General features: G+C 37.6%; 2 protein-coding genes across 4 annotated transcripts; one reads left to right on the top strand and one right to left on the bottom strand.

Annotated features, from left to right (window-relative positions):
- Positions 1 to 997: 997 nt before the first annotated feature.
- On the bottom strand, positions 998 to 12,998 carry LOC144032284 (glycogenin-1-like). Its single transcript, XM_077540041.1, has 7 exons — positions 12,830 to 12,998; positions 10,017 to 10,152; positions 9,113 to 9,287; positions 8,714 to 8,876; positions 6,947 to 7,073; positions 5,231 to 5,459; positions 998 to 1,438 (listed from the first exon to the last, which is right to left on the bottom strand). The coding sequence occupies exons 1-7, from the start codon at positions 12,834 to 12,836 to the stop codon at positions 1,232 to 1,234; spliced, it is 1,044 nt and encodes a 347-aa protein (XP_077396167.1). The 5' UTR covers positions 12,837 to 12,998; the 3' UTR covers positions 998 to 1,231.
- Positions 12,574 to 27,010, top strand: pls1 (plastin 1 (I isoform)). Of its 3 annotated transcripts, none has more exons than XM_077540039.1 (18): positions 12,574 to 13,023; positions 14,613 to 14,806; positions 15,063 to 15,216; positions 16,445 to 16,520; positions 16,966 to 17,126; positions 17,240 to 17,369; positions 18,968 to 19,100; positions 19,242 to 19,323; positions 20,072 to 20,237; positions 21,276 to 21,418; positions 23,068 to 23,160; positions 23,243 to 23,438; positions 23,523 to 23,601; positions 24,405 to 24,519; positions 24,607 to 24,740; positions 26,105 to 26,228; positions 26,331 to 26,464; positions 26,605 to 27,010. In XM_077540039.1, exons 4-18 carry the CDS (start codon positions 16,451 to 16,453, stop codon positions 26,741 to 26,743), a joined length of 1,899 nt encoding a protein of 632 aa, XP_077396165.1. In that variant the 5' UTR covers positions 12,574 to 13,023; positions 14,613 to 14,806; positions 15,063 to 15,216; positions 16,445 to 16,450; the 3' UTR covers positions 26,744 to 27,010. The 3 variants fall into 3 exon arrangements, with proteins under 3 accessions (XP_077396165.1, XP_077396163.1, XP_077396164.1); XM_077540037.1 differs by having other exon boundaries at positions 12,574 to 13,211; XM_077540038.1 differs by lacking the exon at positions 12,574 to 13,023 and adding an exon at positions 13,822 to 14,163.
- Positions 27,011 to 27,482: the final 472 nt, after the last annotated feature.

Raw genomic sequence — 27,482 nt, 5'->3', positions numbered from 1 at the left:
CAATTTAATCTGTTCTTTATCTGTCAAGTATTTATATTTTGATAGCATAAAAGAAAATTTACAGTATCCACACAAGCAGCATTTAGACATGTTCAAGTATATAATATATATATATTTTTTTTACATGCCCAACTGGGACAAAGCATCCATATTTTATCGTTTTTCTGCTATGATACACAAGCATCACAAATTGCCCGTGTATGTTTTCTCTTTTGAGTGTAGGACAATTTTTCCCCATCTCTATCCATCCAACACTTAAGTGCTATATGGTACTTTAAGTTTCCCTACTGGTATAAGTGAGCCATAATATCAATTATTTTGACATTGTAATCGAGGGGGAAATACAGCAATATCCATAGTTGACGCCAAATCGCTAATTTCATCACGTGTTAATAGTGTTCTTCAGTGACAGATTGGTTTAGTCCAAAAATCACTACTGCCTTAAGCTGAGCCGACACAAATTACTCTTCCATATTTTGGGCGAACTCGAGAAAACTCGTTCGGCATTCTGCCACCGCCCCCCCCAAAAAAAAATTCTCTTGTTGTCCTATCCAGTGTTGGTGCTATGTTGCTAATGCTAATTTATCAAGAGTTAACAGTGCGCAGCTACATACGGTAATATGATTTTCTTTCAAACTTAAACACACAAATGCTGTATCGTGCCAACATGGTAGATTATATCAAATTGTGTGAATGTTAATTTCATAAAGTTGTAAGTAATGCCGTAATTTACCACCCCAGTGTCCATTGTTGATGCTAAGTGGCTAATGCTAGTTTGATGGAGGGAAGACTTTGTTCTGCTACATCACATATGGTTCAATCCAAATGTCACACAGTCGCCATATTGTCGGCACGATATTCTTACATTGTCTCATGTTACTGTTATTTCTCATCTCTGGCATCCAGTGTTGAAGCTCAGTCGCGAATGCTAATTCATCCAGGGGTAACCATCCACCTCCTCTACAGAGTGCAATATCATGGATTGCTTTGCCCAGAATTAAATCACCCAATTGGTGTATTGTTAGCACGATAGTGAAATTTATTTATGCATTGTTGACGCTAAAAAAAAAAATACTAATTTAACAGTGTTAATCAAGCTCGTTGGGGATAAAGTGACATCCCACACCGTTTATTTATTGTCTCAGTGGAATTGGGGGCGAAGGCATGGTCGGGGTGGGGGGTTCAATTCCTCACAGGCCCCTCTGCTCTCTGTTCATCACAGCCCTACTTGCTACTTGAGGAAGGAGTCCAGCTTGCGCTCGATGTTGGCAAAGGAGTCGTCACCCAAGTAGTCGATCTGACCCGCCTCCCAGCGCTGCTTCCGTTCCTCCGAGGAGATGGGACGGCGGGAGGTCACACCCGCCGAGGCGGCGGCGGCGGATGTAGCGGACGAGGAGGAAGTAGTCTGATCCCAGCACTCGGCCTGTGGGAGTTTATCCTGCATTGTCAGGTGAGAAATAAAAGTATTTTATTTTTTTTTTTTGGAAAAGTGAGAAACTGGTGAAAATTGATGACATACATTTGGGTAGGGGTGTCAAAATGAGTGTCAATAAAAAAAGTACCTTTAACGTCACTATTTTTTATTTATTTTTTTTTTTTTACGCACGGTTAACGACTGCCCCATAATGTACTTGGGGAATTCCACTCATAATGCAGCAGTAATAATAATACATATATTTGTGGAGACCGGGGTCAAGTTATATTTTGCAATTTAAAAAATATGCAGAATTTCACAAGTTACTTCGTATTAAAGATTAGATAGCTCTTAATATGTAAAGAAAAAAAATGCACTGAGTTGTCACCAACGTCTGACAAATGCAGTTATGCCATCTAGTGGCAGAAAAATGACCAACACAAATCAATATCACACTCGTTTTTATGGTACATCTTTAATTTCAACTACGGAACTATTACTAAGTAACTTAGTTTACATTGTTCCCCACTTATGTTTACAAAAGTATGAAAACTTTTGAAAAAAGGAAAAAATATTGTACATTTTGAACAGATGTAAAATGTGTAATTGTGTTACCACTTAAGTTGTGCGATAATTTTTTATTATTATTATTATTATTATTATTTTAAATTGCCTGACACCCCTATGTTTTGGAAATACTTTTACCCCTTCACAAACCTTGTATTTCTTTGTACCTATTCTTAGTCTCTCCCAGACAATAAATGTGAGACCATCAAATAAAAACACACAGTTTTGCAAATAAGAATACATGCTTAATGCTTACTTCAAGCAGTTTGCCACTCGGTCTGCCAAGATTAGTCGACTAGTCGTGACTACGTTGACGTCCAAAACACTCGACGGCTAATTTAAATAGTCGACTAGTCAGTTTTACATAATATATATCAGCCTTATATTTGTTTTCTCTTCCAAAACAGCCTCAACCGCTCGTTTGACTGCCTGCCGCCCGTCCTCCTGCCTGCTCTTACTAGACGCACGGCTTGGCCTATAAAAGCGATTTTATGGCTGAATAGTAAATGTGGCAATGATGTCTTAACGATATGTTACAGTGCTAAAAGACTCCGTTCCACTTCATTGGAGAGCTTTATTATGAAGCCATCAACGTGCATGCCTCAAAAGTATTTTTTATATTGTTTACATGTTGTATTCATATTTCTAATTGCTATTTAGTTTTGGTTTTATTTTCAAATGCACTCAACATTTGTTGTTATAAATGTTAAAGACAACAGTATTTGAGCTAAAAGTTCAAATGTACTATCGGCATAATTGTCTTTTTTGGATTGCACAAGGAATTCTGGTACAAACTGCACTTTAATAAAAGTTTAATGTACTGTTAGTCTGTTACCTTTCACCATCTTTATTACTAACTTGTACATATATCTTAAATTCAAGCTATATGCTAATGATGGTTATATAAGAGGAGCTGCTTGCTTGTCAGCCCCTTAAAAATATTGTCCTAAGTGGTCAAAATAATAATAAAAAAAAAAAAAATGCTGGCCACCTTTGCTAAAATTGGCTACATCCTTAAACAGATTTATTATTTTATGTGTGTGTATATATAATATATATATGGCATTTTAGCCTTAGTTGAAAAATTAATTTACTAAAACTCAGACAAAAAAAAAAAAAAAAAAAAAAAAAAAAAAAAAAAAAAAAAGTCTCTCGAAGCCATTTCTGGGGGCGGGGGCAATTGCCAATTTTGGCTTGAAGCAGCCATTTTAGTTTGTAAGGGGTTCCTCAAAAAAAGCAAATAGTTTCTACTAGAGCAGTCAAAATTAAGACAATCGATTCTCAAATTAATCAACTATTCTAATAATCAAGTAATCGTTTGGAGCCTTTTTTTTAATTTTAAATTATCCAAATCCTCCGATTTCAGCATAAACAATAATTGTTCACTGATTTTCTTCAGTGTTTAATCAAAATAAGACATTTGCCAACTTCTATTTTTATGATGGAAAACAGAACCATTAACAGTACATCATTCCTTTAAAAAAAATAAGAAGAATAATAATACTAGACAGCTAGAGCATACAGAATGTTTTGGTTGCAGAAATGGTAGTTATTACACAAAGCCAGCAGGTGGCAGCAGAGTATAAGAAATCAACTAGGGCCATGTTGAAAACAAGATGATTTCCCCACAGTTCTAAACAGATTTGTATACAATGATGAAAATTAGCTATACTGTAATGTAGAGGTGTGCAAAATTTCCGATTCTTAGATTATTCACGATTCGGCCGTGGAACAATCGAGAACGATTCACAAACGTCCAAATTCCGATTATATAAATATGCCAAGGGAAGCGAAACTAAAGTGAACCGGAGCGAAAAGTACGCGGAACTGAAACGCAGTAGCGCGCGCGGTCTTCGGGACGGACCGAGAGTACACATCCACAACTCACGCCTCGAGATTCAAAACAACAACAAGCATGGCTGAGCTGACCAACCCACCTCTTCGTCAGATCAGACCTGCTCCGAAAAGGCAAACAACTTCAGGCGGAAGTATCAGCTAGCTGGCTGCAGTGCGTCGGTTAGCGTTCTACAGGGCGCCGCGCAGTGATACGAACGAACGAACAGAAAAGTAGTGGCTGGCGGTAATGGCGTCTGACTTTATTCAGAAAAGAGTATTGTGGTGGAAATGTATCACGCTTTTGAAAACAAAAAGTTTTTAGAAGAAAAACGCTTTATTTCCGAGACCCCAGCCAGCTTGCTGGACTATTTTCTTTTTTATTTTCTTCTCGTCCAACGTCGAACCAGAACTGGTGTCACCGAACGCTGTCAGAAAGAAGTCAGTGCTGATCGCACACACGGGAGGTGAGGATCAAATTGAGATTCATGTTAAAAAAGCCGAACGATCCCATTAATGTTTACACGTTCATGTTTACACAAGTTAAAAAGCAGAAAAGCACTTGAGGGTTTTTTTTTTGTACCTCTGAGAAACTTTAATGTTTACATGTTCATCTTTACACAACTTAAAAAGCAGGAAAGCACCTTTTTTTTTTTTTAGGCATTTGTATTGAAGTAGTAGTTCACATTGTCTTTCATTTATACCTCAGTGCACTTTTGAGTGGATAAAAATAATATATTTTTGCTCAATGCTATGTTTTATTCTGTTGAAGACTGAATATACTTAAAAGCTGTTGTTACAGAATGAGGACTTGAGTATTTTATTTACTGTTTTGAACTGTTAACTTGATACTGAAATAGTAGTTTATTTAGGCCTGAGAGGACTTTTGTACTATTTTTGTAACTAATGTACGAAACATTAAAAGCACCAAAATACATTGTTTTTTTTCTGCTGCCTGGGGGGGAAATCAATAATCGTTTTATAATCGAATCGTAGCCTCTGAATCGTAATCGCAATCGAATCGTGAGGTGCCCCAAGATTCCCACCTCTACTGTAATGCTAATTGGTGCAAAACAGAAACGAATAGAAATACCCCCCCCCCCCCCCACCCCACCCCCCAGTTGAAAGAAGAGACTTTAATATTTCTTTTGATAGGTTCCATGTTTTTATAGCAATAGAACAATATTCTGCGGACCTTCAGTCAAAATCCAGTAAAACATCTGTGAGCGAACGGGATTGTTTTTGTGAAAATGGCTGGAAGCGAATGCGTTAAGGGATTGAATAATCAATAGATTAATCACTTCTAAAAATAGTCCATAGTGACGCCACTATTTCTACAGAATTTGCCCCAAATGCTAATTTTCACACGCATAATTCGACAGATCTAAGTTGGACCCAACTTGAGCAATAACTCACGTCGTTGCCCGCTTTCGTGATGCCGCTGGCGAAGGGCGCGTCGCCATAGGCCCGCTGGAGCAGAGGCATCACTGACGCGGCATACAGCCGCCACCACGACTGCAGATAGTCCGGGTGCAGCCCGCTCGTGTCGGGGCGACCAATCACCTCACCCTTCTGGGCATCGTAGGCGTAGCTCCACGGTTTGCTCTTGCCCAGGAAGTGCACCACCTTGGCGTCGTGGCCGTAGCTGTAAGGAAACAGAAGACACTTTTAATTTTTTTTTTTTAAGAGCTCAGAATTGTTCATTCGGTAGTCTTACCGATTCAACGTCTTGTCATCATTGCTCTTTTTTTTTTTTTTGTGTGTGTATGTGTGCGTGCGTTTGCGTGCGTTTGCGTGTGTGCGTTTGCGTGCGTGCAAATACGTATAAATTTATACTCATTCATTCACCTAAAACCTTATAAATATCCCATTACCCTTCGCCTTAACCAGGTACATCAGAATCTTGCCAGAGTCGTGAGATTTAAATGGTCAGGAGACCAGAGAAAAGGTAAGAAAAAAAAAGAAATAAAGAGAAAAGAAAGGTAGATCAAAGTGACATCCAGCACCGACCAAACACTTCCTGCCTTCCCCATGATTACAAAATCAAAGTCTTACGCCAACCCCGGAAGCCTCTAAATTCCAGCAAATTTAGCGAGATCTCAAGAGCCCAGAGGAAAAACTAAAGAGAGGAAGGAGGGAAGGATCGATAAGGCAGAGTGAGATCAATAGAAGCCAGTACATCCAATCCATCAAAGTGAAGTCCAGCACCAACAAGACCCCTCCTGCGTGGTTACAAAACCGGAGTCTTATGCCAACCCCAGAAACCTCATACTTCTAATAAATTAAGATCTCAAGTGACCAGAGGAAAAACTAAAGAGAGGAAGGAGGGAAGGATAGATAAAGCAAAGTGAGAACCACAGACACCAGCACCAACTGATTCAAGGGGCTGTGGGAGGGAGAGGGTACTTCTGTTGAGTTTCAGTAGATGCTGGTGCGACGGATCTGGCATGCATAAGGACCACCACCAAAGAAAGAAGCCGTCAACCGCGGTCCAGCAAAGCGAGCACCCCCCCCCCCCCCCCCCCCCGGAATCCCCAGAACCACCCCCGCCCGACCACAGGGGACGGCGTCAAGAAAATTGACTAATTAGCATGCAGTAACACCAAGTGTTGATGCTTAGTGCCCACTAGAAATAAATCTTAAGGAGTTATTGAGTATAGTGTCGTATAGTGTGGTATGCTCGAGCCCACTAGCAGCAACTAGGTTCCTGACTATATAAAAATAAAAACAATCAGATACAAAATACCAAATACAGGAGCAGCGAAAACAGAAGTTGTAACGATGTGGTGGCTCTCGTTAACAGGCAGAATCTTGGCAGGATTAAGTTGCCAAATTGAGATTAAAATATTCTATGTACATAGACCATATTTGTTTAAATCTTGATACTTGATTTTTATTTAAGGCAGAGATTTTTTCCATTGAGATATAATTTATTAGTAAGTTTAACCAGTGGTCGATTAAAAAAAAAAAAAAAAAAAAAAAGAAGACACTTTTAAAAGGTGACAAGTAGGTCGGGTCGTGTTCCTCATCTTGTAACTGGGCCCTCACACACATAAAAGACCACCTTTGATATGCTTCTTAATATCACAAACACGTCATGGCTCTCGACTCAATCAGCGTATGTGTGCGTACCGTTTGAAAGCGGGCAGATAAGAGTAGATGGCGATGCTGCTGAGGTTGTAGACAAAAGGGAGGTGCTTGGATATGTCGGCTGTTGACCACGTGTTGAAGAAACTGTTGAGGACGCCCTGATCGCCACCTGGGAACACGAAAACCAATATTAGTCCGGATTGAGACGATTTCTCTGTATACAAGTTATTTTGCGATCACGGCAGTGCTATTCTCCAAAAAAGGGAAGGAGGAGACAACAATGCTAAAATATAATTTTGATTATCTTAAAAAAAAAAAAAAAAAAAAAAAAAAAAGGGGGAGACTGGAATAAAATCTGTAATTTTCTAAAGACGGCTGCCTGGAACTGGACAATTTTATGAAAATATATTTTTTCCTCAAAAAGGATTCCAGAATGACAAGATTAATGTAACAAGAATTGCTGTAAACCAGGGATTGGCAAATTGCAGAATGACTAAAAATTAAAACAAAAAATAGTTTTTCCTCAAACCAAAAAATTTGAACGATAAGCTTTTTTTTCCCTCCAAATGTGACAAAAATACAGAAAATATATTTAAAAAAAAAAAAAAGAATTGGAGGTTAATAAATCGGCGAATATGCAAATTCGTGGGTGCCGCACCGTGAAGATGCAACGGGCCACTCGCTTTAAGTTGTAATATCACCATTCACCAGTAGATGGCAGACATGGCTTAGTTACACTTACACCAGGTCTTAAACTGTACTATAGTACAACGTGAGCATATGTGGAATGATAACATTAAGACAAATGTAGTACCTCAATATTTTTGAGTGAGTTGATTTTCGTGAAACAAGGCACAAAATGGAGTTAGTTTGCCGTTCAACAGTTTTGTGCCATCCTTGAAAAGGTACTTTTTAATGCAAGAGTGCCCTTTGCACTGCAGGTAAAAATAAATAAATTAATAAATAAAAAATAAATAAATTTGGTTTTGTTTGCTTCAAACCCTTTTTTAAAAATAAATAAATAAATTTTTTATATACGCATTGAGAAATGCATACATTTATAAAAAATTAAATGTATAGAGCACATATTTAAAATTTGTGATCATACATCTGGTTGAAGTGTACAGTCCTATGTGCCCCCCCCCCAGTAGTAGTGGTGGGGGGAATGGTAGCCCCCTTCGCATGGTTCAAAGGGCCTCTGGTGCACAGATTTGCACTGCAATGGGGTCAAGTGTCGTGAGCTCCATCAAAGTTGGACGTACCGGACAAGCACAATTAGTCAATCTCACTCAATATAAAAACATTTGCTTTCATGGTGTGGGAATAATTGTAAATAAGTTATCATACATTTGCTGCGATGAATAATTGCTTCTGCTTGCAAAGAAGAATGCTTTGCTCAAGAAGCTGAAGAACCACTACATCGAACGCAGCAGAATGGTTCGAGCCAGTCTGCTGAGGCCGCCTGTTTCCTGTTAAGAATTGATTGCAAACTTGACCACACGTACTCAGCAATCTTCCACTCACATGCACAACGCAGACAAACAAGTACACTGTGTTCCAACTATGCCTTGCATTTGCATTTTTTAGGGTTGGAACACCTATGTAAGTAGGGGCGTGGCCGCGTGGAAACCAAATAAAAAGGAGGGTGAGGAGAGGATTCTTCAGAGAGTGTAGGAGTGAATTGTATCAGTCACTTACTCTCCTCTCGAGCCTTGAACAGAGTGTCTTCTCTCCTTTTTTTGTCGTGTTTAATAGATGTCAAACAGGTAAACCTGGCACACGCTATAAAGAAGGCTGCAAAAGGCTCACCGTCAAAACTTCCGTTGTCAGCGCAGAACGTCAGCAGCTTCTCATGCGTCTCGATAGACGGCCGGAAAACAAACACTCCCGAATTGAAGCAATCCGGCCAACCGGGGTCTGGCGCGGCCGAAAGCTCCTCCCGCTCAAAGAGATCGTCGATGTTGCACAGCACCTAACGTTTCGGTGGGACATACAATTGACAAATATTACAAATAAGGACCCTCAGGCCTTGAGTTTGACACCTTTGGACTAAAAAATGAGATCTTGGTGATAGTCGTAATTGAGAGGTTGCCATGTTGTTGCAACAAAAACAAAAACACAAGCGGTATCACCAGTAGTTAAAATACAAAATGCCCCCCCCCCCCCCCCCCAAAAAAAACAAAAAAAAACAAGTGTAGGTTTAGTCACCATGGTGTCAGCGTCCATGAACACACACTTTTCGTAGTGCGTCAACGTCCAGCAGTGCAGCTTGGTGAAGGTCACGCCCAAGTCAGGCCGCTGCATCAGGGCGAGGTGGGCGGTGTCGCCCGAATCGGTGACGTCCACCAGACGCACCTCGTCGAAGATGGTGCGCAGCACTTCCCTGGAAAATGAGGCGTTTTGTAGACACAAAGTATTCGAAACCCTCGCCATTTTCCGGAAAATAAACTATTGCACCTATCAGTGGATTTACTGAATTTATTTCATGCTCATTAGCGAAACTGCTTAACCCATTGACTGGCAGCCATTTTCACTGGAGCAACCCCCTTCGCTGTTTGACTGGATTTGGACTGGTTTTGCAAGGCCCACCAAATATTGTGTTCTATAGCTATAAAAACATGGACCCTACCATAAGTAAGATTAGAGTCTCTCTCCTCTTTCATCAGGAAGAAAAAGTATATTTGTCTTGTAATTGTTTACGTTTTGCAGCAATTATCATTTGAATATAGCCAAGTTTCATCATTATTCACAAATCTGCTTCGAATTGTAGGGAAACAGCTTGTTTTCATCATGGCCCTGGTTGATCTCTTATACTCTGCTGCCTGTTTTTATAATTACCATTTTTTTCACCCCTTCTCTGCAGTTGAGAGGGTGCATCAAAGCCTTCTGTATGCTCTAGCATACAAAACAAAAAAAAACAAATACGTCTTTGGGAAACAATACATTTAGAATAGAACGTATTTATACGTTTTTGGGAGCAAATGACTTAATCATGGCCATATTCTTAATCCTCTGCATAGAAAGACTATTAGTGCCATACCAACGAGCATCTATTATTCACACTGGGTCTTCATCCCGAACAATGTGAATAGCAACGGTTTACCGTCGTTACCTGCACGGTTCCGCGACGTGAGATCCGATGAGGGCGACGAGATTCCTGGTGGTGTTGTTGTCTCGTAACGAGCGGCCCAGGACCATGGCCCCTTTGGCGTAGCTGTCATTGGTGGCCAGCGTCACAAAGGCTTCGCCTGAGTACAACACCAAAAATATTTAAAATCGATAATGTACATTTTTTCTCCCCCTGAGAATTCCTTTAAAAATTATTCATTTCATTTGGCACAGTTCAGTATTTGAATGAGTTGGCACAAAAAGCTGCCATCCACCGTTTTAGACTAGCAATGCTAATTTTTCCAAAAGCTTTATTTATTAAAATGTTTGTTATGGTATTATAGATACCATATTTTCTCCAATAGTAGTGGGAGTAGTGTATACTTACTAGGGGTGTGCCAAAAAAATAAATTCATAAAAGAATAGAGATTCTCATTTATTAATCGAATCGATATTAATATCCAAAAATCGATTTTATTTAAATTAGAAATGAAGAAGAAGGGGAAAAGGCAGTTGTAGCCCACATGCTGTTTTTGTGGAAAAAAGGCACTTACAATACAAAATTAATAAATGTTTAAACAAACAAAAAAAAAAAAAATGTCTATTTGTCATTTTGTCTTGCAAAGTAGACTGGAGTAGATCATGACAATGTTTACATATCTGTAAATTGAAGCAGAAATCATTTGTCAATCAAATCATTTTGAATCGAAAATCATTTGAATCTAGAATCGAAAATCGATTATGAATCGAATCGAAGACCCACAAATCGTAATCGAATCAAATCGTGAGACAGTCAAAGATCCCCAGCCCTAATACTTACCTACAGTAATTTATACATTTATTTTTTTTATTTTTATAATAGTCTGGAATGAGGAGGTATTCAAAACCGGCAATTTTCGAATGAGAGTCTGGACTGAGAAGTGTGTTCCAAAAATCACTCATTTTCTTTGAGATTGCTTGAAAATCAGTCATTTTTTCAAGGGACTTCAGAATGTGTGAGCTCATTTGTAGCGAGCAAGAGACTGGGTAGGGTTAAAGGTCATTCTTCCAAAAAGTCCGAGTGAGAATCTAAGAATCAGTCATTCAAAACAGGACAAAACAAAAAACAGGATTCATGTTTTACTATACATTGTTTTAAAATTGGTCGAGATTGAGACACTTGCTCTAAAATGAGTCCTTTCCTCAAGGGAATCATCTCAAATTCGACAATGAGATGATCTAACTGGAGGTTAAACCCACTTCTTCGACACGATTACTTTTAAAACTGTTTGTCATTATTTGACAAGACGGTGTGGGGCCTCCAGCCACAATCTAGCACTAATATGCATTTAGTTTTGTAATCTGAATTGCTAGTGCTTTAAAATGAGTCGTGACATGAGGGTCTTTGAGTATTTGAGGAGAAGGAAATGAACTTCACAACCTCAGTGAGACTGCACGTCCACTGCATCAAGTTAGACACCATAACAGGAAGCCGCAAAAAATAAAAGCCTATGGGGGAAAAAAAAAAAAAAAAAAAAAAAGAGCAAAAAGATGTAACATTTTTGCAGTGTTCACTTTAGGACACTTTTTTTTCTTCTTAACTCATTCACTCCCAAAGACGTATTTACACGTTTTTAAGTTGTTTTTTCATTAATGAAACAGATGAAGCAAACTTTTTTTTTGTTGTTGTTGTTGTTGTTGTAATAACTACTTTAAGCTTCCACTTCAGGTCAGAAACTGCATCAAAGCCTTCATACAAAAACTCTAGCAAGCAAAAACCTAAAAAACGTATAAATAAGTCTTTGGGAGTGAATGAGTTAATGAAGCAATAAGTAGATTTTTTTTTGTTTTTGTTTTAGGTTACAAGACGCAACTGAGTGGAGAAACGTGAAGTGGCAGTGATGCAACCAGAGCCATTTCCACTTTCAACATTTAACGGTTTCAGTTAGGAAATAGATAAATTAATTTGTACCAAAATTGGCTCTCAACATGACCCTGTATTTGCAATAAAAAATAAATAAAATTCATTAATTAGATACGGCAGATATTTGAAAGTGGACATGATGGAAAGTTGAAATTTTAAATGTTTGTATGCTAATACTTGTCTCAGGGACAGCCCACCTATCACTTGTGAAATTAAAGAACTAAGTATTTTTACTATTTTTTTCCCCGAATTACAGAGGGTTTGCTGAATGTATGTAGCCTACAGAAATTGTTCAACAACCTCCAAAGATTAGACAGCCAAACTATACAACAGGAGGAGGCAGGCACACTTCTAAAACGAGCTAATTTCACCAAGGCAAGAAATAACGTTAAAAAAATAATAATAATTCTTGACCCTGAGACCATTTTGAAATACAACAAGCCACAGATATAGGAACAAGGAATAAGAATATAAGATGAACTCTTTCCATGCAAATGAGTATAGTTTTATTGTGGGATTGGCCTTCTAAAGAAATTAAAAATACTGTATTTAAAAAAATAAAAGTAATGAAAAAACGCACACGTTAAACTCAAATTTTGAAAATCCTAACCGGAAGTCTAATATCGAGTGGACGCTGACTGGACGATCTGAAGTGCTGCAGCAACTCATTAAAAAAAATAAATAAAATAAATTAAAAACGCAGCCGTGCGAATACTACACGCAATAGTTTGCTATCCATGCTAAATGACACTAATCCTAAAAATTCTACAACTTCTACCCCTACCACCACAGTTACTCGTGTCGATTTAAAAAAAATATATATATATAGCGACGTGTTAAAATGGCAGAACAGAACAGGAGGAGCAGGACTGCAGAGGAATCAGGCAGCCGAGCGTGTTGACTTTGACTCTTACCAGACATGGTGAAGCTCCGCCGTGGTGTCTCGACGGGGAAGAACGGAAAATGCACCGCGATGGAAGAGCAGGGGTGGACTTGCCGATGGTGATGGTGGTCGCAGCTTCGTCTCAAAACAGCTGCGACGAATTCCACCCACTGATCCCAGCCCAGGAATTAAAGAGCAGGTTTTCCGGGTCACGTGACAGCTGTGGTACGCTGACCACGCCCCCACATAGCCGGCTGTTGCGTGCGCGCCGCTAATTAAACGGTCCATTAAAAAAAAAAAAAAAAAATGGCATCGACAGGTGTTGTGAAGGCCACAAACGTCAAGGAATATGTATGGATTAAGTCAAATCAGGGTGGGACAATAGTCTATGTGCATTATAAAATGTTTTACAGGTATGGTATATTTCTATTCATACAACCACCTCCTAACATCCTTCCTTCTGCCTCAAACCTACTTTCGTTGCTTTGCTTGAAACTACATTTCTGCCTTCTTTTCATCTATACCTGACCTGACCGATATTGATTTAGAATCTATTTTCTTTGTACTTGACTGCAATGTTTCTAATACTGTAGTAACATTAAGGTCCGTTTTTGTTGATTAATTTTTCTATCTATTCACTGTTTTAATCACCAGTATCATTTATTGGTACAGTATTGGAATTTTGACACAATTTAGCGGTGTCAAATTTGAACAAAAATATCGTGAAGTTGACCGGTCCAGTGAAGAAGACGCGAGTCGGAATGCGTTTAGCTATTCCATCACTGCCCCTTCGTGGTCAAGACTCAGCATTACAGCAATTATTATTATTATTATTATTATTATTATTTTAATCCCCTACTATCAATGAGCGCATGAAATATATTCTAGTGTCGCGAACAGTGACGGGAGTCGGAGGCGGAGTGTAGAAGCACGGAGCTAAAGGCTGGTGTTTTATTGACATCAGCTTCTCAGGTCTCAACATCAACTCTCCACTCTTCTGGAGGCTAACCGGCTAACTCACATTTACTCCTTTCATCATAACAAAACCTTCCCACCCGGAACTCTCCCTTCGTCCCAACGTTCCGTGGGTGGATTATGTTCCCATCACTACACTAGGCATTTTTTTTTTTTTACCTACAGTTTAAATCACCTTAATGTTTTATTTCAACGTATGCATTTCTTTAACATTATGTTGGAAAAATACCACAAGGATTAAGAATGTAATCATTTTTACAGCCTATTTCCTGCCAAAGTGAACTTTTAGGAGTGGAACTGTCTCAACCTGCCCTACATACTGCCGGGCCGATGCTAAGCCCAATTTTCCTCAAAATGTCGACCAGTGGGCTAAATATTGCTGACTAATATGTGGGTAATGGGATCTTTCAATGTAGCCTCAGTCATTATTTCCACTAAAATAATTTTGAACATTAAAAGAAATCACATCAAATTAAATTAGTACAAAAGTAATAGACTACTAATATTGAGACTCACTCCAGCTAGCTAGCTAGCTAACTAACCAAATAGCTCATCTTTGACAAATGTTTCTTTCCATCTTTTATTTAGGGACATTTTTTTAGTATTATTTTAAAATTTGTGCATTACATTTTAATTGAATATTTTCCTTACTTTTTTATTGAACAGCATTTTTTTCTTTTCTTTTTTTTAAATATAATAACATTGGAAATACTGTTTTTGTCCAGTTGTATCTTTTTTTTTTTTTTTTTTTTTTTTTTTTTTAAACCCAGTGAGTGCAATAGTGTGCAAATCCAGAACATTTACGTCAACAATTCTTGATCTTGTGCTTTGTGCTTCAGGCTGCTATTGAATAATGCAGGTTATTGTACCTGGCCAGCATCTGCTTTGGCCCACTTGCTGCTCTGAGATCAGCTGTTGTTGGTGGGCCACAGTAACCGGAGAGCACCTCGAACACAAAAAGAGCTGATCATGTGTCCACGAGAGGCTGGATAGAAAACATGGAAGGCTTGGTGTGTTGGCAGAAAAAATGCAGGTAAAGAAATTGATTTTTATGTATATTTAAAGGTATATGTGAAGTAGTTTGATGACTGAATAAGGGAAAGAGGGTGATGTAACTCTAAACGTGTGAATTTTTCCATCTGTCTAGTATGCAGGAGCCCTGAAAATAGTGAAAATGAGCCTAAGATGGCGGCTTTAGAGCCAATATGGCAGACTTCCTTCGTCTTCTTGAGACTTTCAAGGCAATAATAAGTGTTAAATGTTAACCATGTGGACTACGCCTATCTCAGGGTCCAAACAGGCCAAAGGTTCTCTCCTCCAGAGTGATAAGCTGCTCTACAGCTTCCTTCCTCGTCTGCGGAGGACAAGACGCCGCCGATCGGGTCCGCTGGTGGTGGTGGTGGTGGTCCTGGGGGCGTTTTGATTTCTAGCTAAGCTGTTAAGGTAACTACTTGATTTTATGATTTTATTTTTTGTGTGTGTGAGTGTTATTCAGTATAGGCAAGCACAGGGGTGGGCAAAGTATGAAGCCACATCCTTCCTGTCTGTAATGCGGCCCACTAAACATTTAGATCATCAAGACACCCGTAATATGTGTTGCATTAATTTTCCCTTTTCCCCTAAATTTGGTTAATTCAAGTTTTTTTTATTTTATTTTTTTTTATTCTTCATTCATTTTTCTCATTTAATAATTGATTTGTTGTAAATGATAAAATTGTTTCACAACTACTGCATAAACTAGACTTAAGTGCAATTTCTGGAGAAATTGCATGGGAATGCTGAAAGCAAATTGAGAGATAAATTATGAAATTATAACCTCCTGGTTACTGGACAATGTGTTTTACCAACTGTGCCACCGAGCAGTATCAGACACCTGCTAATGATGATAAGTCATATGTATGGAAGTGGGCGTGTAAAGTGATACTTAAAAAAGTTCAAAAAGTTTTAATGTCCCATTGAAAATGAATGGGGAAAAGTTCATCTTAATTGTTAAATTGTGCAAATACTGTAAGTAATGTGGAATCAGACGATACATACCCTGGGAGGCGTGAATTTTTGAAGCTAGTTGAAATTTGAACGTGAATGTAAATTGGAAGTATTATGTGGGAGTTGTTAGGCGGTAAAAAAGTGTGGAGAATAAAAATCACAATAACATATGTGGGAATGCCATTATTGTCATTCTGTCATTATTATGTCATTATTGTGAGAATGCTGAAGCATTCCCACAATAATGACATTTAAAATTGAGAATGAATTAGTTTATTAGAATAACTTTTTACGTATTTCCATACTCATTTTAAATTGATTTTTTAAATCATTGTCTAATTATATGATTTATTGTAAATTATACAATCATGTAAAATAAATGAATATTTGCATGTTTTACACCTATTTAATTTAATCATTTGTATTATTATTTTATCAATCAAATAAATTTTGGAAAATTGTTAATTGATTTTTGTAAATAATCTACGTAAATATTAGCAAAATAACTACATATACATGTAACAGGAATTAAATTTATTAAATGATGCTTATAACTGAACTGGTTTTAATTATAAAATTATAATTAAATTGATTATAAGTAGATGTAAGCTATTCTAAAATCTGCAAAACAGTGCTGATTTTGTTTTTTTTGTTTTTTTATTCTGATGCGGCGTGTGTGTTTCAGGCCACCATGGACAAGCACGTGACCCACATTTCCAGGGAGGACCTGGAAGAGCTCAGAGAGGCGTTCAATAAAATCGGTCAGTTCATACACACACGCACACACGACTTTTACGATCAGCCCTAAAGTCAAGACACTTTTTTTTATTTTTTTATTTTTTTTTATTGCTCATTTGACGTGTGCAGCATTCGTTCTTTCGTTGCAAATCATTGCTGATCGGTTAATCATCAATATTTTATTGTTTTATTAGGCCATGTATGCTGACGGTGGCCAGCAACCACTGCCTGCTCACCGTGCCTCACATTTAATCACTGCTTGATGTGTGCTTTTTTTTTTTTTTTTTAATCTATGCATTCATTACATTACTCATCAGGCAACAAATAATAATGATAATAAAGTAGATTTATGAATATTAATGATCCTCAAGTAACTGTTTAAAAAAAGGATAGCTTACTACTGTTTGCTCTTATTTTTGCTTTGCGTGCGTTTGCTTGTTTTGTTTGTTTGTTTGTTTGTTTGTTTAGACATCGACCACAGCGGCTACGTGAGCGACTTTGAGCTCCAGGAGCTGTTCCGCGAAGCCAGCTTCTCCCTGCCCGGATATCAAGTGCGGGAGATTGTGGAGACCTTCGTGACCGGCGACACCAACAAAGATGAGAAAATCAGCTTTGAGGAGTTTGTCTCTGTGAGCTCATGTCCTCAAAATTTGACTCGCGTTTGAACGCGGCTGATACGCTTTACTACACAGGCGTATGTTTTTTTATTTATTTATTTAAAAAAATGTTTGTTTTTTTTAAGATTTATCAAGAGCTGAAGAGCAAGAAATTCAGCGAGACCTTCCGCAAATCCATCACCAGGAGAGATGGCATCCGGTCCTTCGGGGGGATGTCGGGAATCTCAAGCGTAGGGACACAGCACTCCTACTCAGGTGCGAGAATTACAGCCCGATCAATATGGATTATTTATTTATTTTTTTTAGGCCAATTCGGATAACAGCTCAACTAGCAATTATTTTAAAAAATATACAATGAATAAAATTACCTTGTTGGTCCCTTAACTCATTTGCTCCCAAAAACGTATAAATATGTTCTATTTTAAATGTTTTAAGCGTCCCAAAGATGTATTTATACTTTTTCTTTTTTTGGTATGTTTTTCTATGCTAGAGCATACAGAAGGCTTTTATGCAGCCTCTGACCTGAAGAGGTCGCTTAAAGCAATATAGTAATTACAAAAAATAGCCAGCAGGTGACAGAAGAATATAAGAGATCAACCAGGACCATGTTGGAAAAAAAGCTCAACTACTCACAATTCTAAACAGATTTGTGAATAATGATGAAACTTAGCTACATTGTAATGCTAATTGCTGCAAAACAGAAACAGATATAAATATACTTTTTTTTTTTCCTGATGAAAGAAGAAACTTTGATCTTTCTTTTGGTAGGTTCCATGTTTTTATAGCAATAAAACAGAATATTCTGTGCAAAATCAGTCACAATCCAGTAAAACAGCCGGGACTGAAGGGGGTTGCTTCTGTGAAAATGGCTGCGATTGAATGAGTTAACACTCACACATGACATTTAGAAATTTTGGTAGAGATTTTAACAAGAATCACGGGTCACGTAAAATGAAGCGGCAGGCCGGATCCGGCCCCCGGGCCTTGAGTTTGACACCTGTGATTTAGGCCACAAATGCAGTGTGGATTTTGTGCTTCAAAGAAAACGAAACAAATATCATGTTGGTTTAAGAGGATTGTGACTTTAACCCTATAAAGCTAAATAACTCATATTAAATCCAAGACATCTCTATTTCATGAGTATAATATTTTTTGCAATTATTTTAGTGCAATTTAATTTTTGTTAGGGATGTTTTGGCCCTTTTCTGTTTAAAATCTACGCTAATTGTCAGATGAAGGGGAACGTATATATGCTTGTGAACCGAGTCAATATGTGGAGGAACTCAATGTGCACGTGCAATAACAAGTAAGCACTTCAATATTGTTATGAGAGATTGTAGGTGGTTTATATGCATTGCTGTTATGTACAAAAGCACAATATTGTGCTTTTTTTTGGTATGAGCGTTTTTTTTTTTTTTAAACAATATTGTGACCGTTTTTAAATATTGCCAACCTCCCCACAATATCGTGATAATTATCGTATTGTGAGCTTCATATCGGGATAATATTGTATCGTGATGTTTAGATATCGTTACATCCCTACTTATTAATAGTGTGAAATGTTATAACTTATATGTTTGATATGTCTGTTTATTATGATATTTTTGACAATTATAAATGTACAGAATTAAAGCATTGTGACCGGATGTATCAAATATGACATAAATCAAATCCCCCCCGTTAAAAAAAAAAAAAAAGGTTTTTGTTTGTTCAGGAGGACCAATAAATATTCTAATCAAAATTTTCTCTTATAATTTCATGGTTGTGGGTTAAAGAAAAAAAATGTATGTTTACATTTCTGGCACTTGCCGTTTGACATTTAAAGTGCGTGTGCGTTCCATGTTTGTGCGAAGATGAGGAGAAGGTGGCATTTGTCAACTGGATTAACAAAGCATTGGCCAAAGATCCCGACTGCCGCCACCTGCTGCCCATGAACCCTGACGATGAAAGCCTCTTCACCTCTGTCCGCGATGGCATCCTGCTGTGGTGAGCTCTTTTGACACACGTGCCGATTTTTATCTTCAGTCAGATTTGGCATGTTAACAACACTCAGTGTGTCACATTGAAAAGACACACAAACACATATTACGTCAATGCCGCGAGCTTACTTTCTGTTTTCCCGGGCAGCAAAATGATCAACCTCTCCCAGCCCGACACCATCGACGAGCGAGTCATCAACATGCGCAAGCTCACTACTTTCACAAAGACGGTGAGTGCCTGCGAACGCGTGCAGTCGTGATAGTCTGTTGCTGCCAAAGTGCAAAAAAATAAAAATAAAAAAAAATAGCGATATCGTGATATTGGCCTATGCAATATGGATATTGCAAAGACATGCAATAAGTTTGATATGGAATTTGATGCTTTTATCTGGATTTGACCAGTCAGACTGTCAGGTTTACCTGTTTGACATTTATTATACATGACAAAAAGGGAGAGAAGACACTCAGTTCAAAGCTCACGTGGAGAGAGGAGGGGAACTGACTGATACAATTTACTACTGCACTCTCTGGGGAAAAAAATCCCCTCATCACCCTCTCTTTTTATTTGGTTTCCACGCCCATAGTTGCATGGGTGTTCCAGCCCTAATAATGCAAATGCAAAACATAGTTGGAACACAATGTACTTAACGAAAATCTGCACTGCCATCCAATAGTTGAACATTATCGAGAGGTAATTAAATGACTTAAGAATACATTGAGTTTGATTATTTTGCCACATGATAAAAAAAAATGTAACTCTTTCATTAGATAATAAAAATCTTATTTATTTAGGTACATGTTAAATATCGCAATAATATCGATATTGCTATATTCAGCAACTATATCGCATGTTTTTCCAATATCGTGCAGCCCTAGATGTGTATGGATATATATGTACTGTATACATAATGTTTAGTCATTAAAAAAGAATGAAATGAAAATGATGCCATTTTTTGGGGGGTGGTTGCACATTTTTAGGAAAATCTTGTCTTGGCGTTGAACTCGGCTTCGGCCATTGGTTGCACGGTGGTGAACATCGACGCACTTGATCTGATGGTTGGAAAACCTCATCTGGTGCTGGGATTGTTTTGGCAGATTATCAAAGTGGGCCTCTTTGCTGATATAGAAATCAGTCGCAACGAAGGTCAGTGTATAGTTTTTTTTTGTTTTGTTTTTTGTAGTGTATGTACATTGTTATTTGTAACACCAATTTGGCATGCTTGTTACTGTTTTATATAATTCATATGATTAATTAATTTGTTTTTGTAACAAATGTCTAATAATTGTTTTGCTAAAATTTGCTGTGTTGTTTGTTTTGACAAGAGATAACCAATAACATTGTATTACAATATTTTGTAACTAAAATAAAATAAAATACAAATAGTAATACAAAAATATAATAACTTGAATACTAAAATAAAATACATTTCACCAAACTGTTTTTTTAATAAAATGAAAATATTTGCAACATCTTCAGGTATTTTTATATAAATATTGGATCGATTTATTCATACATTTTTAATTAGGGGTGTCGGAAATAGTGCATTAATTTTAAGTTAGTTTAAAGTTCCTTTAATGCCACTAATTTTTTTTAACGCGAGATTAATGACCGCCCCTTACTTATAAAACTTGTACTGGGGGAATTCCAGTTGCAACGCAGCAGACACATCCATGTCAAAAATTACCAGTAATAAATTTCATAATAATGCATAATATTTGTGGAGACTGGGGTCAAGTTGTATTTCACAATTTTAAAAATGTGCAGAAATTTTTATTTTTTACAGTACAGTACATCGTTTTAATTTTAACTCAATTTTATGAATTATTATGAAATTACTGTGTCACTGACTAAAAGATGCAGCCATATTTCTATTACCGGTAGTTTAACTTTGTTCCACTTTTATGTTAACAATAGTACATTTTATTGTACATTTAGAACAGATATCAAATTTACGATTAATTGTGAGTTAACTATTGAAATCATGCGATTAGTTACGATTAAAAAATGTAAGCGCCTGACACCGATATTTTAAATATTTAAAAACATTTGATGTAAGTGATCATTTTGTCAGGCCGTGCAGGATCTCTCACTGCACTCAGCCGAAACGTACGCGAGTGTGAAATCTCCATCCGACCTTGAATGCGGTCCGGCCCAATGAGCCGTGCTCGTGTGTGTTTGCAGGCATGATTTGCCTCCTGAACGAGGCAGAGAGTCTGGACCACCTGATGTCTCTCTCCCCTGAAGAGTTGCTGCTCCGCTGGGTCAACTACCATTTGCACAACGCCGGCACCGAGCGCATCGGCAACTTCAGCGAGGACATCAAGGTCTCCCTGACAACGCGCACACCCACGCACACAGACGCTACTCAGAAGAAAAAAAATCTGGATTTTGGACTTTTGAATAAGATTAACTTGACGAGAGTGGCCTAACATTATTTTTTGTGGAAGAGTGATTTCGTGGAAGAGTTTGGTGCCCTCTAGGGATGTAACGATATCCAAACGTCACAATACGATAATTATCACAATATTAGGGAGGTTGCCGCTGTTTAAAAAAGGTCACAATGTTGTTAAAAAAAATAATAATAATAAAAATAAAGCACAATATTGTGCTTTTGTAAATAACATCAATGTTATGTTATTATTATTATGTTTTATTATTATGTTGTTAATGCATGCTCATATTGAGTTCCTCCACATATTGACTTGCTTCACAGGCACATTACGTTCCCCTTCATCTGACAATTAGTGTAAATTTTAAACATAGAAGGGCCAAAACATCCCTAATGAAAATTAAATTGCGCTAAAAAAAATAGCCACCAGAGGTTTCTAGGACTGCATAAATGTAAATCAGCCTGACTTGCATTTAAATATCGTGAACATGACGACGATGATATTGTGGCAGTTTTAATATCACGATATCGCGATATTGCGCTTATCATTACATCCCTACTGCCCTTGAGCCTTGAACAGAGCCATCGTTTCGAAAGATGACATTATTATTCTTGATTTAGAGGGATACTTGACTCATTCAACAATTTTCAGCAGTGAAAAGTTCATATTTTGTCCAGAATAAATTTGGTAACTTCATTATTTTTCATGCACAATTAATACCTTTAAAAAGTCATTTTTTCTACTTGCTGTCGACTGATGATGACATCACCTGTGCTAAGGAAGCAGGTGACGTCCAATCATGGCTCACCTGTTTTCTGGGTTTGGTCAGTAAACTGAGCCATGATTGGTCTTACCTACTTCCTCAGCATAGGTGATGTCATCATCAGTCGACAGAAAGTAGAAAAATTACTTTTTATTAAAGGTATTAATTATACATGAAAAATAATGAAGTTACCACATTATTTATATACAAAATATAAACTTTTTTTACTGCTGAAAATGGCTCAATGAGTCAAGTATCCCTTTAATTATTGTTTTCTTTTCGACACTAATTCAGCTCCAGACACTCAAATATATTTAGTTATCTTTTCATAAACAGCAGACAAAAGGCTGTTGCTCCACTCCTTTGCTAGGTAAATTGTGTCGTTTGCAATCTGTCATTTCCGCTACGCTAAGTTTTAATGGTTGTATCTCATTTAGCGTCTTTATGCTGTATTATTTAAGCCTTTTCTTTGTAGTTACTTTTTTTGCAAGTTATCAGTTCTTTTTTTCCAGTATATCACATAGCTCCTGTCATCACATAGCTTAAGACCAGTTGAAACTAGATCCCGGTTACATCAGTTCAAAACAAAGACTTGACCTGACGGCCATGACCCAAACATAACCCTTGCATGACCCAAACTTAACCCTGGCATGACCCAGTCATGACACGAGTTTATATTTTTTATTTCTGTAAATTGTACTTGCCTGGTCAGTTCAACGTCAGTGAGGCCACTCCAGTCTTAATGTCAAACCCTACCAATATCTTGCCATGATGAGTCATGTTAATGAACATGTTACGACTGAGCTTCTTCATTCCGCAGGACTCGCGGGCTTACTTCCACCTCCTAGACCAGATCGCTCCCCGTGGAGAGCACGACTACATGAGTGTCAAAATCGACATGAGCGGCATAAATGTGAGTCACTTTAGTGGAACTGTGGTCCAAATCTGTCCTGTCTCATCATTTTCATCTTTTGTCGCAACATTTTTCTTGGTAGGATCGTGACCCGAACCGGCGCGCCGAGCTGATGCTGCAGCAGGCAGCCCGTCTGGACTGCCGGCAGTTTGTGACGGCTCACGATGTCACGGCCGGGAACAGCAAGCTCAACCTGGCCTTCGTGGCCAATCTGTTCAACACGCACCCGGCCCTGCAGAGGGGCCACGTCAACGGCTTGGAGGCCGCCCAACTGGAGCGTGAGACTAACGGACCTCTTTGGCATTCTACGATTTAATGCAGGAAAGGGCGGCTGACAGCGGCAATGTCCTTTGTCTTAACAGCCGAGAGCAGAGAAGAGAAGACTTTCCGCAACTGGATCAACTCTCTGGGCGTCAATCCATACGTCAACCACATGTACCAGTAAGTCAAGTCGCAAAGTAGCTCAGGCATCCTTTCTTTTATTGAAATGTATTAACTTATTGTATTAATAAAATAAGTCAAAAGATACAAAGAATTAGGGGTAGGACTAGATAAGTTTTCAACTTTTTCCTACTCCCTTTGAACATGTAAACTATCACTAATGATTGCATAAGTTTCTTCTTTCCTTTAATTTTTTTTATCGGCTACTTGTTTATGTTTATATGTTCAATAAACAAACAACAACAACAACAAAAAAGCCTGGAAAAATTGGGAAAACCCCCAAAATATTAAAATTTTAAAAATTAAAAGAAAATTGGAAAAATCCTCCACATATCACTCCAAAATTATTTTGTACCATATTTGTCAGAAATGTAGACATTTATTTTGTATTTACTTTTTTTAAATTACAGTTAAATATGCAGTTGTACTATTTGTATATATTTAAAAAAAAAAAGTAATGATCGCTCAAAATAAATCTGTACTCTCAGTCAAAAATTATCATTAAAATGAAAATGGAATAATTCAATCTATTTAATTCACAATAATTCAAATCTATTTAATTATAATATAAACAATATTTTAAATATTCAAAATATATTCCTATATTACTCACATAATCTTAAATTCTCAATACTTTATTTTAATTTTGTCCTAATGCCCCACCAAATCAAATCTTTACCATAGCTGTTCAAAAGAAAGAAAAAAAGGTGAACGATCACAATTAATTTATACATGTTGTATACACAAGTATAGTGTGTTTAAATAAATCTAATGCTACTTTGTCTCTATTATTATTATTCCAGCGATCTGTGCGACGGTTTGGTGATTCTGCAGCTCTACGAGAGGGTGAACGTTCCCGTCAACTGGAAGAAAGTCAATCAGCCTCCGTACCCCGCCCTTGGGGCTAACATGAAAAAGGTCAGACTCGTGACCAGCACCAATTAGAACGAGACCGATTCAAATCGAATCCAAAATGCACAGTTTGTTTTTTTATTGGGCACACAGCTGGAGAACTGCAACTACGCGGTGGGCCTGGGTAGGAACGTGGCCCACTTCTCCCTCGTCGGGATCGGCGGCGAGAACCTGAACGAGGGAAGCCCCATGCACACCTTGGCGCTGGTGTGGCAGCTCATGAGGAGGTGTGTTGCATGCTGTGTTGTGGGAGGTTAGATTGCATTGAAACGTTTGCCTGGGGGCCTTTTTTTTTAGATTGATTGCACTGGTTTAAGATGAATTAATATTTTTTTTAATGAAAAAATATTAAAAATATATTTTCAGTATTTTTATAAAGGACTTTTTATACCGGTACACTGTCTTAAAAAAAGTATTAGTATATATTAGGGGTGTCAGAATTAGTGCCTTTTGAGTTAATTTAAAGTTCCTTTAACGCCACTAATTTTCTCAACATATGATTGACAGCTCCTTACTTGGGGGAATTCCAGTCGTAACGTGGCAGACACGTCCATGTCAAAATTTAGCAATAATAAATTTAATAATGATGCATATATTTGTGGAGACCTAGTGTGAAGTTGTGTTTTATAATTTTTAAATTGTGCATAATTTCACAAGTTACTTCACGTTAAAGATTAGGTAACTCTTAATGTGAAAAGAAAAATGCACTAGGCTGTCACCAATGTCTGACAAATGTAATTATGCCATCTAGTGGCAGAAAAATACCCAACACAAATCAATATCACACTTTACAGTACAGTACATCGTTTTCATTTTAACTAAATTTGATAAATTATGAAATTACTGCATCAATGACTAAAATATGCAGCCATATTTTTTTTTTATTAGTTTAACATTTTTTCCAATTTTATGTTAACAAAATAACAACAGTATGAAAACGTAGGAAAAAATGTTATTGTATATTTTATTGTACATTTAGAACAGATGTAACATTTGTGATTAATTTTGAGTTTAACTATTGAAGTCATTCAATTAATTATGATTAAAAAATGTAATTGCCTGACACCCCTAGTATATATAACTGGCCTGTTAGGACATCCAGTCTGGTTTATGAGGACAGATTACGTTTTTAACTAAAATGAACTGTTGTTACTGATTTTGTCCACTGGAGGGTGCACTGACGACATTCAGAAATTTGCCTCTTGCTCAGATTGATGCAGAAATTGTGTGCTCATTTTTAGGAAAATTTCAGATTACTCTGCAATAAAATGTGAATACATGAACTGCAATATTTTCAGAATGTATATGTAATTATTAGCATCAAGAAAAAAAATGGAAATTTTTGACCTGTCATTATTTAGAGCTTAATTAGGCCGCGGACATAATCACCACTTGAGGTAAAATATGAGTGGAAAGCAGCCCCTGAATCAAAATGAGTTTGACACCCCTGGTCTAAACAAATTCATTAAAAGCATCGAAAAACCCACAAGAAAGCCAACAAAATTATAAGAAGCACATGACAAAGGTTACGTGACCATTGACAGCAACGTACAGAAACAGGTGACCTGTTGTCGCATTTTTCCATCCGCAGGTACACGATGCTGGTGTTATCGGACCTGGGTGATGGCGAAAAAGTGGGCGAGCAGATCATTCTCAAATGGGTCAACACCACCCTCGTCCAAAAGGGTAAAGATTCGCAGATCAGCAGCTTCAAGGTGAGTGCGTGCAGGTGACTTGATTTGTCATTTTCTGACAGATGTTAATGGACAAGAAACTCATGAATTGAAATCGCGATGCCGCTTTTGTGTTTTCCGCAGGATCTCCATATCAGCACCAGCCTGCCAGTGATCGACCTCATCGACGCCATCGCTCCCGGCACCGTCAAGTGGGACATGGTGAAGAGACCAGAGAGGGGCGTGATGAAGACCGCGGACAAGCTCAAAAACGCCAAGTAAACGCTGAAACAAATATTACAGCAGCTCTTTTGCGTCTACAAGACTATTATACTGCCCCCTGTGGCCAAGGCCGGTACTTCCACCACTGGTATTTCCCGCCAAGTCATCCTGTTATTCCCTTCCTTTTTTTTCCCAGATACGCAGTCTCGTTGGCCCGGAAGATCGGCGCTCGTGTCTATGCTCTACCTGACGACTTGGTGGAGGTGAATCCCAAGATGGTGCTGACGCTATTCGCCTGCCTCATGGGTCATGGTTTGAAAAAAGCCCATCGCTAAACTCCGAAATAACATACGCGCATGTTTTTTGTTGTTGTTGTTTTTTGCATTAATCGTTTGATTCCTCATTCATGCAGTCTTCAGAAATGAAACATACGTAGTGTAGAATCATGCCCCATTCATACAAAAACTGCATTTTTCATTTCTGTGATTGTTCCCCTATGTATTTTATTTAATTGGACATTGGAGCAGATGAGAAAAGCAAAATGATTGACTTTTTCACTGTGAAGCTTTATGTCCATTGAAATGTACACTGAACATGGCTACTAACAAATAAAAATTAAAAGTATCCTAAAGGTCTACCTGAGTTGTGACTCATTGCAGTGAAATTCAACGAATTCGGGCAGATGCTCTGTCCGTGCAATGGGATTTTGTCATATATATTTATGGTTTAGTCATAATACATAGTATGCCCAATATGAATATTATGATAAAATACACTAAATATGTTATGTTACATATGTTGTCAATCATGGTTAAATGTTATATAGAATTATATTAATTTCTTGTATAAAGAATGTTTTTACTGTAGTAAATTATAAAATTACATGAATTTAAAATATAATTATTAACTGACCATTATCATTGTTACTACAGGATAATACGGGTTAATTTATTTAGCTAGTTAGAACTACTGCATACATAAGTTAGAACAATCTAATCCCTACATATACTTCAATATAAAATCAATAAATATGATTAAACAGAATAATTTAAATAATGAAATGTATACTAGATT

This window comes from Festucalex cinctus, chromosome 12, assembly GCF_051991245.1.
Source record: "Festucalex cinctus isolate MCC-2025b chromosome 12, RoL_Fcin_1.0, whole genome shotgun sequence".
NCBI classification, from domain to species: Eukaryota; Metazoa; Chordata; class Actinopteri; order Syngnathiformes; family Syngnathidae; genus Festucalex; species Festucalex cinctus.
Note: the sequence above shows the minus strand (reverse complement) of the source record. Positions and strands in the feature narration are given on the sequence as shown.

Excerpts from the sequence above, each read along its gene's own strand:
- pls1 (XM_077540039.1), top strand. The coding sequence starts at position 16,451 with ATGGACAAGCACGTGACCCACATTTCCAGGGAGGACCTGGAAGAGCTC. Across the intron at positions 17,127-17,239 it reads GCTTTGAGGAGTTTGTCTCT|ATTTATCAAGAGCTGAAGAG; the intron begins GTGAGCTCATGT and ends GTTTTTTTTAAG. Across the intron at positions 23,439-23,522 it reads GGAGGCCGCCCAACTGGAGC|CCGAGAGCAGAGAAGAGAAG; the intron begins GTGAGACTAACG and ends TTGTCTTAACAG.
- LOC144032284 (XM_077540041.1), bottom strand. Across the intron at positions 5,460-6,946 it reads TATCTGCCCGCTTTCAAACG|CTACGGCCACGACGCCAAGG; the intron begins GTACGCACACAT and ends GTTTCCTTACAG. Across the intron at positions 1,439-5,230 it reads TCACGAAAGCGGGCAACGAC|GATAAACTCCCACAGGCCGA; the intron begins GTGAGTTATTGC and ends CTGACAATGCAG.